Raw genomic sequence first — 12,327 nt, forward strand, 5'->3', positions numbered from 1 at the left:
CACGGGCCTGCCCCCGTGCCCTTTTTCTCTGTCTTCTTAATAATGACTAATAGTTAATCATAAATTTACTAGCAATGGAAATAGGGGACTTAGAGGAATGCAAAGCCAAGATTAAGTCCTAAGAACTGCTGGTTGTGGCCCCAAAACAAAATTAACAAATTAACAAAACCCCAGGTCACTTCAAGTGATGATTCTGTCCAGTTCAGTTTACCTTTATCTGAGACCATTGTGATGGTGGCTATTTTCCTTCTTTTAACTGGGGCCCTCAGGGTGGAGGTGAACGTAGAGCCAGGGATCAGTGTGTTGGGGCTGGAGATAGTACAGAGGTTAGGGTGCTTGCCCTGCATTCAGATGACCCGGATTCAATCTCCAGCATCCCATATCGTCCCCTGAGCACCACTAGGAATAATTCCCAAGTTCAGAGTCAGGAATAACCCGTGAGCATCACTGGATTTGGCCCAACCTTCCCCCCGCCCCCCCCAAAAAAAGGTGACTTTAAAATTTGTTGTGGGGGTTAGAGCAATAGCACAGCGGGTAGGGCTTTTTACCTTGCACACAGGCAACCCAGGTTTGATTCCCAGCATTCTGTAGGGTCCCCCGAGCACCGTCAGGAGTAATTGCTGAGTGCAGAGCCAGGAGTAACCCCTGAGCATTGCCGGGTGTGACCCAAAAAAAAATTTGTTATTGTGGGCCAGAGAGGTAGTACAGTGGTTAGGACAGTTGCCTCATACTCTACTCTCCTAGGTTCAATCCCTGGCGCTCTATATAGTACTCCAAGCCTGCCAGGAGGAAGCCCAGAGCACTACCACATATGGCCAAAAAAAAAAAACCAATTCCAGCTTCCTTCCCTGTGTGCAAAAGCATGAACTCAGTCTTGAGCTATTTCTTGGTTGTTATTTTGTTTTGTTTTGTTTTTTAGCTTTTCTTTTTTTTTTTTTTTTTGCCTTTTGGGTCACATCTATTGATGCACAGGGGTCACTCCTGGCTCTGCACTCAGGAATTACTCCTGGCGGTGCTCAGGGGACCTTATGGGATGCTGGGAATTGAACCCGGGTTGGCCGCATGCAAGGCAAACGCCCTACCCGCTTGTGCTATTGCTCCAGCCCCTTTTCTGTTTGGCTTTTGATTTTAAGTAAAAATAGATTTGGAGGTTTTAGGAAGAGGAATGAGGGAGGGAAAGTGAGAGAGAAAGAAAGACGCTCAAGAGCAAACACAGCTTCTCCAAGGACAGAAAGAACCCCTATACACACCCCAGCATTAGATATGGAAGCATGAAAGTACACATCTCAAGATGGGAGATGCATGTGCTCAGCCATGTGGGCACAAGCAGCACATGGGCTCTGGCAGCATAAGCACCTTGAGCTATTTCTTTGGCCCTAAAGACAGATTTAAGTCTGAGTTTGCTTCAGTATCTTCGTTAGTACCAGTCTCTTTTCTGTCTCCGAGCCCCCATCTCTTTTCTGTCTGTCTGCTTAATAATGAATGATTGCCAATTCTATTGCCAGAAATTTACTAGCAGTAGATATGGGGGAATAAGAGGGATGCAAAGGGGCTGGAGCGTTAAGACAGCGGGTAGGGCGTTTGCCTTGCATGCGGCTGACCCGGTTTTTTTTTTTTTTTTTTTTTCTTTTTTCTTTTTTCTTTTTGGGTCACACCCAGCGATGCTCAGGGGTAAATCCTGAGTGCATGAGCCAGGAGTAACCCCTGTACATTGCCGGGTGTGACCCCAAAAAACAAAAGAGAGGGATTCAGAGCCAAGAAATACTATTGAGAACCATTGGATATAGCCCCAGAACAAATCAGACAAACAAAAAAAAAAACCAGATGTATTATAATGATGATTCTGTCCAGTTTTGTTTACCTTTACCTTAGATTCTTGTTTTGTTTTGTTTTTTTTGTTTTTTGGGTCACACCCAGTGATGCTCAGGGGTTATTCCTGGCTTTGCACTCAGAAATTGCTCCTGGCAGTGCTTGGGGGACCATATGGGATGCCGGGGATCGAACCCGGGTCGAGCGCGTGCAAGGCAAACGCCCTACCCGCTGTGCTATCACTCCGCCCCTACCTTAGATTCTTGTAATGGCTATTTTTCTTCTTTTAACTGGGGCCCTGGGTGGGCATATAGTGCCAGGGCTCAAACCCAGGAGCATGCAGGGCATGCAGTCCAGCCTTTTGAGCATGTTCTTTTGGTTTGGGGCCCACTCAGTGGTACTCAGGGATCATTCTTGGCAGTGCTCAGGGGGCCATATGGGGTGCTGGGAATCAAATCCAGGTTAGCTGCATGCAAAACAAATGAACTATCCATTGTACTGCCACTCTGGCTCATCTTGTCTGATATGTGTTGCTTTGTAAGCTTTTATCTTCAATGGTAGAAAAGGATGAAATAATCATCCTTGAAGCTTAAGGTGACCGTTTCTACTTCCCAAGTGATTTTCAAAGTATACACTCCACAGATCCTTAGCTTGGGATCCTGTTCTTGTTATTTTTTTAGTCACTCTCCAAGTCCCTTAGGGCTTCTCAAAGTGACCTACTTCATTCAGGGTGTAAATCTGCAAGGAGGTACAGTTAATACCATGATTGTTATACAAGTAACCTGAGAACTTGTGTTTCAATTGGCTTTAATTTTGACACTCTTCTAAGTTGTGGTAGCATTGACAAAATTGAGTATTTCACTGATTTCATGGAGATTAACTCATTTAGACTAATTACCATAGATTTCCCACTTGGAGGAGAAGGGTGGAGAGAGTGGCATCACACCCAGTGGTTCTCAGGACTTGCACTTGGCTCTTCGCTTAGTGACCACATGCCGTGCTAGGGATTGGGAACTGGGGTCTGCTGTGTACAAGGAAAGTGACTTTACCCCTGTACTGTCTCTGTTTTATTTTTGTGATTTATAGAGGGGACACAGCCAGCTGTGCTCAAGGATGTCTCGTGGAAGGGCTGGGGGTTGGGGGCGGTGACCATATGGGTGCCAGGGATTGAACCTGGGTTGGCCATTTGCAAAATCAGTGCCATACCCTCTGTACTATCTCTCTGGCTTCCTTTATTTGTATATTTATTTAAATTTCCCTTTTTGGTTCAGTGAAACTACTAAACTTTTTTTTTTTTTTCCTTTTTGGGTTATACCGGCAATGCACAGGGTAACTCCTGGATTTGCACTCAGGAATTACTCCTAACAGTGCTCAGGGGACCATATGGGATGTTGGGAATCAACCCTGGGTCGCAAACGCCCTCCCCGCTGTACTGTTGTTCTAGTCCCACTACTGAACTCTTGACAGTTCTTTTTTTGTTGTGTTTGTTGTTTGTTCTGGCGCAACACCCAGTGATGCTCAGGAAGCCCTGGTTTTGCAGTTCTGGATCACTTCTAGTGGGGCTGGAGGGGCCACAGGTGGTGCCAGGGATTGAACTCTGGTCAGCCAAATGCAAGGCCAGTGCCCTACCTGCTGTACTCCCTCCAACCCTAACCTTGTACCTTTGGGGGGGTTTTAGCCATTCCCACTGGTGCTCAGGGATAATTCTGGCTCTCTGCTCAGGGATTACTGCTGGTGGGAATTGGGGTGCTGAGGCTTGAACTGTGCCTACTGGCTAGGCATAATTGTGACTTTGTGACTTGTGACTTCTTGGAAGCACATTAACCTGCTTAATACGATAGCACTGTGTAATACCAATCAGCAAGTATTTATTTTGTGCTGTTTCTGTACCAGGAACTACAGGAGAAAGCAGAACATTTTATGTAGATTTTGTTTGTATTTGGCGGTCACCCTGGTGGTGCTTGTAGACCACATGGTACCAGGGGTAGGATTGGGGCTGCCTCCACGCAATCTATGTGCTCAGTTCATTGAGCTTCTTTTCTGGCCCTAGACGTTATTTCACTGAATGGGTAGACCTGTGCTAATTCCTAACCCTGGCCAAGCCCCAGTTTCCACATTTGTAAAATGAGGGCTGTATTACTTCACAGAATTATTGTAAGAAAACACAGGAAGGAGAGCAGATGTACAGATGGTAGCATACATGCAAGGTCCTGGGTTCTGATCCCCGGTATGTCTCCTGTCTATCCCTGTTGCTGCTGCTGCTGGTGGGGCCCCACGTGACTTATGTGAAGTGGGGAGAAGAGAGATGGCAAGATTTTCGAGAAAATCTGCTTTTTCTCTATCCACCTCTGTCACCCCCAACCCCTCAACTGCTGAGGAAATTTATACTGCTAAGAGTCAGCTATGTGGGGCCGGAGCAGTAGCACAGTGGGGAGGGCGTTTGCCTTGCACGCGGCCGACCCAGGTTCAATTCCCAGCATCCTATAGGGTCCCCTGAGCAGCTATGAGCCTTGCTCTTTGCAGGAAAAGAAAGTCAGTTCTAACCTGTTTGGTTCTCACCTTTCCCTCTCAGAAAAGAATTTCAGGAGGAGACAAGCAGTGAAGTAAAAATAGATTTTATTTCGAGAATCTAAGGAAAGGGAGTCATGTGTTTGAGAGAGCATGGGCTTCACCAGAGTGGAGAGAGAGCCCATACAGGACACATCTCTACAGGGGAGGTGTGGATGGCATGTGCCTCAGGCACCACGTGCATGGGCAGCATATGCGCAGACTTCCTTTGTTCCAGGTTGGCTTTTATAGAGTTTCCCCCAAAGGGAAGAGTTAGGAGCAGTTAATGGTCGTCTTTGACATTCCTTCTGTCCTGACCTTTGTTCCTGCTCCAGAAGAGCTTCTCTCAGGTGAGGGCAGCCTTCTGGGTTTGTTCTGGTGCCAGTTAAAGATCTTATCAGGCCTCAGCTCAGCTCATATGTCCTCAAGGTGGGTGCTGGCAGCCTTAGAGCTAGTTAGTTTTATTCTCTAAAACATTGCCCCCCGGGGCCCTTCCCTAGCTGCCTGCCTGCTTCACTACCACTTGGTATAGGCTAAAAAAAATAAAATTTAAACAGTTAAAAAAAAAAAGCAAATAATAACATGTAGTACATGTATCTGTTACATAGTAAGTACTTATAAAAAGGAAGTACTCAGCTGGAGAGGTCGAGCAAAGGGCTTAGTGGGAATCTCTGAAGTGTGTGGCTTGGGCCCGTTCCCCAGCATGAGCCCTGGGTTTTGTTTGGTTTTAGTGAAGCAAGATAGTTGTTATTGAATGAAATTTTCTTAAAGATAAGGGAAGAGGAATACATGTTCAAGAGAAAATAAACTCCAGTGGAAAAAACAGATGAAATTCAAAGATACATGTTCAAAGGAGAACAGAGACTTGAAGAGCAAGTCCTGAGTTTAACTTCTGTTACCAGAAAAAGAAAAAGATGTAATCTTCGGGGTATTTTCTGTTTCTTTGGTTTTTGAGCCATACCTGGCAGTGCTCAGGGCTTATTCCTGATTCAGCTCATGATCACTCCTGGAGGTGCGGGGGGGTGGGGGTGGGGGTGGGGGGGCTTTATTTGGTGCTTGGTATCAAACCCAGATAGCTGCATGCAGGGTAAGCACTTAACCCCTGTACTGTCTCTCTGGCCCAAAGTAAAATTGAAAGTCACTGTTACTTTTGGCATATATAGAGAATTCTCTTTGAAAGCTAAGATATAAGAGGCCAGGGATGTGGCTCAGTGATACATCATTTGAATGTGTAAGGCTCTTGGTTCAATTCTTAACACCGAATGGTCCCCTGATCATAGCTGGTTATGGCCCCAAATAAAAAAGGATAAATGTATTTAAATATGGGTTAGCTGGGGCCTAGTGATAGTAAGTAGGTTGTTTTATTGCATGTGGCCATCTTGGATTCTACCCCCAGCATCCCATATGGCCCCCTGAGTCAGAGCCAGAAGTAAAGCCCTGAGTGCGACCGGTTATGGCCCAGAAGTCCACAAAATTTGGGCTCGTGGGCATTTTTGCATACAGGAGGCCCAGTTTGATCCCTGACACATGTTGTTACCAGCGCTGCCAGGAACAACCCCTGAGCACCAAGTCAGTGATGAGTACACCTTAAGCAATCACCACTGTGTGTGGCCCGAAAGCCAAAAATAAAAATAAGAGAGAGAATTCAAACCGCTTCAGGCCAGAGATAGCAGTGGGCTGAGTTTCTATGCCCAGAGCTGGAGTTCAGGCCCAGCATGCCCCCAGGCACTGCTGGTGTGGCCTGAAAAGCAAAAGCGAACGGGAAAATTTAGCTGTGTTAAACATTCATTGACTGCACTGTTACATCACACGTAGGAAGAGAGAATTCTGAACAGAAAGGGATTCAAAATCTGGCTGTAAGGGGCTGGAGATAGAGGATAGTGGGCAGGGCACTTGGCTGGCACGCCGCCGACCAGGTTCAATCTCCAGCATCCCGATGGTCACCCAAGCACCACCAGGTGTAACCCCTGGGCATCGCCAAGTGTGGCTCCAAAATAAAATCTGACTTTGGGGTTCCTGGTAGAGAGCATAAGGCACTAAGTTTAATTAGTGCCAGCACCATAAGCTACCCCAAGGGGGGGGGTCCCCGAACATTACAAAAAAAAAATAAAAAAGAAAAATCTGGGACCAGAGAGATGGTACAGGATACAGGGTGCTTGCCTTGCATTCCCCCAGGTCTGGTTCACACCTTAACCCTGTGTCCCCCTGAGCACCACACAGGACCTGAACACAGACCCAAGAAATAGCCTCTTAGCATTGTCCCAAACTTTATAAAGTGATAAAAATTAGAAATAGTGTCTTTAGGATTGTCTATATGCTAGGGACCAGGCTTATGGAAAGAAGTTCCAATCTTATGGGATGTTATGTGTAATTCACACAGTACAGTCAGACTTGTTTGGATAATAGTTATGTAGTTACTGTTCCTATTCTCTTTTATGTGACCACTGACCCAAATAGGCCATGGAAGATAGAAAGCATGGGCATCTGATCTGAGTAATTCTTCACTGATTATTGTTTCTGTTTTTTCTCTTTCTCTTCTCCCTATTAGTTGGTTTACGAAGACTGTATGGATCTGATCGCAAAGCTACCGTGTGTTGCAGCAAAGATTTACCGGAACCTCTACCGGGAGGGCAGCAGCATTGGGGCCATTGACTCTAAGCTGGACTGGTCCCACAATTTCACCAATATGTTAGGCTATACCGATGCCAAGTTCACTGAGCTCATGCGCTTGTACCTCACCATCCACAGGTAAGCTAGGCCCAGCAGCTGGATTGGGGGGCAACTTGAAGGCAAGATCCTAAACTTCTACAAGTTTTAGGAGAACATTCTCATATTCTGGGAGCAGGTAATTGGAAGCAGGGAGATGGAAGCACAGCATAGTTGCTGATACACGGCAAGAATGAGTTGGGTAACGAACCAAAGGTGTAGGGAAATCACATAGCAGCAGCATGGGGATTACAGTTGGAAAACCCTGGAGCCTGGTGGGCGCGGTGCTCTTCAACTTCCCAGGAGCTCCCTCTTCTGGCCATTCTTATCACAGCTGGGAGTGTCCCCTAGCACTCCTGGATGCCCAGAAAGACATGTAAAACATGGTGACATGAGGGTCAGAGCAGAGCCATAGTACAGCGAGTAATGCACTTTCCTTGCATGTGACTGACCCAGATTCAATCCCTGGTACCCCATAAGGTCCCTTGAGCCCTCCAAGAGTAATCCTTGAGTGTAGAGCCAGGAGTAAACCCTGAGCCTGCCAGATAAGGCACCCCGCCCCCCAAAATCAATCCTTTTTAAAATAAAATTTGTTTTAAAAAAGCTGGAGGGGCTGGACCGATAGCACAGCGGGTAGGGCGTTTGCCTTGCAGCCTACCCGGGTTTAATTCCCAGCATCCCATACGGTCCCCTTAGCATCACCAGGGGTAATTCCTGAGTGCAGAGCCAGGAGTGACCGCTGTGCATCATCGGGTATGACCCAAAAAGAAAAAAAATAAAATAAGCTGGAGAGTCAGGAAGCTTGAAACATAGGCATCATCACCCAGTAACCTCTTAGTCTGGGTTAGTGAACAAACCAGCAATGAGATTAGACCATCTTTGGCAGTTGGCCAGTATGATAGAGAAACATAAACATTACAAGACAAAAAGGTTTGTTTTGTAATTGTCCCCTTTTTCTTTACCTTGCTTTGATCCTTCCTTTCTTTCCATAGTGACCACGAGGGTGGCAATGTAAGTGCCCATACCAGCCACCTTGTGGGCAGTGCCCTTTCAGACCCTTACCTATCCTTTGCGGCATCTATGAATGGGCTGGCGGGGCCTCTCCACGGACTGGCAAACCAGGTAAGACTACTTTTTCCCTTTATCTGCTTCTTGGTTTTATTATTCCCTCCTTTGTTTGTGACCGTGACAACCTCTACTGATGTACTTATTGACATTCTCTTACCTATAGGAAGTGCTTGTTTGGCTGACACAACTACAGAAGGAAGTAGGCAAAGATGTGTCAGATGAGAAGTTACGAGACTACATATGGAATACACTCAACTCAGGACGGGTAAGCAGAAATGCTTAGCAACTAGAATGGTCATGTTGGGGGATGCCATTTGGGGGGCATTAGAAATGAAAAGTCCCTAAAAAAGGAGACTTTCCCCCTTCCTCCCCCCGCCGCCCCCATTAGTCTACCAAACTTAGCAAAAGAACTGGAGAGATAGTACAGCTATCTTGCTTTTGCCTTGTATTCAAGGCAGATTTGATCCCTGGCACTACATATGATCCCTGGGTACTACCAGGTGTGGCCAAAAAAAAAAAAAAAGAAATTTTACCTGAAGGGCCAGAGATAGTACAGAGGGGAGGGCATTTTCCATACATGTGACCAACATAGGTTTGATCCCAGCATCTCATACGGTCCCCTGAGCCCCATCAGGAATGATCCCTAAACACCGCTGGATATGACCCAAAAGCAAAAGAAAGTCGTGTGGTTTTTTTGTTTGGTTGGTTGGTTGGTTGGTTGGTTTTTTTTGTTTTGTTTTGTTTTGTTTCCTTTATGGCTTTTTTGCTTTTTGGGTCACACCCGGTGATGCTCAGGGGTTATTCCTGGTTCATGCACTCAGGAATTACTCCTGGCAGTGCTCAGAGGACCATATGGGAAGCTGGGAATCGAACCTGGATCGGCCGCATGCAAGGCAAACGCCCTTCCCACTGTGCTATTGCTCCAGCCCCCCAAAAAATCGTTTTAACCTGAGGACACAACTTGTTTGCTTTCTTCTTGTTGCAGGTTGTCCCAGGCTATGGCCATGCTGTCCTAAGAAAGACAGACCCGCGCTATACCTGTCAGCGGGAGTTCGCGCTGAAACATCTGCCTCAAGATCCCATGTTTAAGCTCGTTGCTCAGCTGTACAAGATTGTGCCCAATGTTCTCTTAGAACAGGGCAAGGCCAAGAACCCTTGGCCCAATGTCGACGCTCACAGTGGGGTGCTGCTTCAGGTGAGTCCCCTGTTCCCCTGCTTTCTAATTCGTACCAGAGTTGACTGCTCTCTGGCATTTCCCAAGACCCCTCATTCATCAGAGCAGGCCTCACACACCCTTCCCTGTACTTTTGATGGAGGGAGGAGCTACACCTGGGAAAGAGCCCTCGTCTTCTGAGACGTGTTTCGGGCTAGCTTTGGTTAGACTGGAGGTGTGCCCAAGCAGGAGAGTGTCTGCCTTGCATGTGAGGATCTGGTTCTGGTTTGACTGCTGGCAGTCTGTGTATTCCCATCCCCACCGGGAGTGGTCCTGGGCCCTGAGCACCCCAGGGTATATGGCCCCACAATTTAACAACAAAGAACAGGGGGTAGGTCATTTGTCTGGTATGCCACCGATTCAGGTTCGAGCCCATATGGTTCCCTGAACTCTGCCAGGAGTGATCCCTGAGCACAGAGCCAGGAGTAAGCCCTGAGCACCACCATGTGTGGCACAAAAACAAAAAAACAAGATTTGGGGGCCAGAGAGATAGTACAAGGGTTAAACCCCTTGCCAGCCACGGGGCCAACTCTAGTTCAGTTTTAGGCACCACGTGTCCCCTAAGCACCCCCAGGAGTAAACCTGGAGCAGCATAGGATAGTGGCCCAAACCCCCACTCCACGCAGTTCAAGTTTTATTGCCCTGGACTTGACATGCCACTTCCTCTGGGCCTCCATAACATGGTTTTGTTTCTTTTTGCCTCACAGTACTACGGCATGACGGAGATGAACTACTACACGGTCCTGTTTGGGGTGTCTCGGGCACTGGGTGTGCTAGCACAGCTCATCTGGAGCCGAGCCCTGGGCTTCCCTCTGGAGAGGCCCAAGTCCATGAGCACGGAGGGTCTGATGAAGTTTGTGGACTCTAAGTCAGGGTAAAACTGGAGACTGGGGTAAACAACTAGAAAGTGAGGGCGCTTAAAAAAAGTATACTTTTGTTTCAGGGGGCCTTTAAAGACTTAAGATTAAATTGTATCTGAGGCACTGATACTAAGTTTGAGGTTAATATAAATTAAGACTTTAAGAGATAAAAAGTGACCCCTTCCCTAAACAGCTCCTTTCCCCTGCCTGGTAAGAGTTGCCCATCAACTGTAGGATGAACAGGACTAATGCATGTGGTACAGGTTAGCTTTGCCATGCCCCGCCACCACCATCTCTAGAGAGAATCTTGTTCCTTTTCCCTGGGACAAAACAGGTTGCAGACAATCTGCAGTCATGTCAAGAGCTGTGGGTTCTCCCCTTAATGGGCCAGCAAACCAGGATTCTGCCGTTTTCACAGGAATCATGTTGGATTGTAAGCTGTACCAAGCCCCGTTTCCTCTCTGTGCACAGACGCTGCTTCTGATCAAAGTTTGTTGGTTAGTTGGGTGTGCTTTGGCCCTTTTTATTTTCTCCCAAATGCCATCAGGTGACCATAAAGGCCAAGGCATTCAAATGGCACCTTGTGCTTGATTTGATTTTTTTTCAATTCTTGCATGAACATTAAGGTGTGGGAGTGTTCTGTTTCCTGCTACTTTAATACTCATGCCATTCCCAACTCTCTCTACCTGTTACACCTCAAGCTGAGGATGTTCTGCATCTTCGCGTCTTGGTCCCTGCCGGACTCTTGTTTAGCCAGTCACATAGACCACTGTCTGACCTGTGGGCTCGCCCAGCCACTGGGCTTTGAGCACTTGATGTGAATTAAGCTCTTTTCTTCCACAGAGTACACACCACTAACCTGTGACTGGCTTCCTCTTCTCCTTTTCCTATATATACTGTGGGCTCTAGAACGGGGACTTGGAAGCACCCTGCATGGTCTAGTCCCGGGGGGCACCTACGCCCCTTTGGGATCAGAGAAATGACTGAAGATTGAACATGGTCTCAGAATCATGGCCGGGGCCGAGGGCATTAAGAATAAGAAGCCTGCCTTCCCATCCCCTGCCACAAGAAAGTGCCCCTGTATTTATGGAGATCCTAGTCCTGCCCTCTCCACAAGCTCACAGTACAGTGTCTGTTTTAGAAGCCCCGTTTGCACAGGTTGTCAGCGACTCAGACCGCTCTACTGCCTTTTCTTCAAGAAAGGATTGAAATACACTCCTGCTGTGCCCCTTTCTCCCTCACAACTCCTACCTATGTTTGTGTGGACCCCAAGTCCCCAGAACCATGCTGTTGAGATGAACACACTGTCTGTAAACCCCCGGGTAACTGTCAAGTCACAATGCAGACTTCAGGTTGTTCTGTATGAAAATGCAAAATAAATGTTTTTATTAACAACTGTTGAGTCTGCTATTAAGTCTGGAACAATCTCTTGTATGAGGTAAGAAATGTGGCTAGCAAGATCCTGAACTTAATCGGATTGACGGTTCCCAAGGAGATATCCAAACGTAATTTTGGTCTTTCATCAAGGTTGAAGGTCTTTGGCCTTAGTTTCTGTCCCTAATTTTGTCATCAAAGAATAAGCCAAAACTTCACAACTGCTGGTGTGACTAAGCCAAGGAACCCAGTTCAGCCCACTGGGTGAAAGGGACAGGTGATACATACCAAGGACAGATGGGAGAGGGCTGACAGCTGCCTCGAGCCAGAGCCGCTGGAGGGCTTCAGTTTTCATGGAGCACCTACTCTAAAGGAGACGCAGGCCACCCACCCCGAAGAGGTGGTCCTAAGGGTACCAATTATATGGAAGACCTAACATTGGATTATTCTGTCCCAAGATCCCCGCTGCAGATGGTCTTCTGGAAAAGTATAACTAGGCAAGGGAGGGTATGAGATGCTGGCTTTTTTTTTTTTCTTTTTGGGTCACACCCAGCGATGCACAGGGGCTACTCCTGGTTCTGCACCCAGGAATTACCCCTGGCGGTGCTCAAACGCCCTCCCCACTGTGCTATCGCTCCAGCCCCAAGATGCTGGCTTTTAGTAGATGCTACTAGAGTTAGCAGGGACCCGTTGTCCAAAAGGCTTTCATCCACTTTTACTCCCCCAGGCAATAACATTTAAAAGCCATAC

General features: G+C 47.2%; 1 protein-coding gene across 1 annotated transcript in view; it reads left to right on the forward strand.

The window, feature by feature from the left end:
• The window catches only part of CS (citrate synthase), a 37,034-nt gene extending 25,424 nt beyond the window's left edge, over window positions 1–11,610 (forward strand). Inside the window, exons 7-11 of the mRNA XM_055126278.1 lie at window positions 6,905–7,104; window positions 8,055–8,184; window positions 8,294–8,395; window positions 9,116–9,325; window positions 10,051–11,610. Coding sequence (XP_054982253.1) covers window positions 6,905–7,104; window positions 8,055–8,184; window positions 8,294–8,395; window positions 9,116–9,325; window positions 10,051–10,221 — 813 coding nt within the window. The 3' untranslated portion in view covers window positions 10,222–11,610. The remainder of the gene's footprint in view (window positions 1–6,904; window positions 7,105–8,054; window positions 8,185–8,293; window positions 8,396–9,115; window positions 9,326–10,050) is intronic.
• Window positions 11,611–12,327: the final 717 nt, after the last annotated feature.

This window comes from Sorex araneus, chromosome 2, assembly GCF_027595985.1.
Source record: "Sorex araneus isolate mSorAra2 chromosome 2, mSorAra2.pri, whole genome shotgun sequence".
In the NCBI taxonomy this organism is placed as follows: domain Eukaryota; kingdom Metazoa; phylum Chordata; class Mammalia; order Eulipotyphla; family Soricidae; genus Sorex; species Sorex araneus.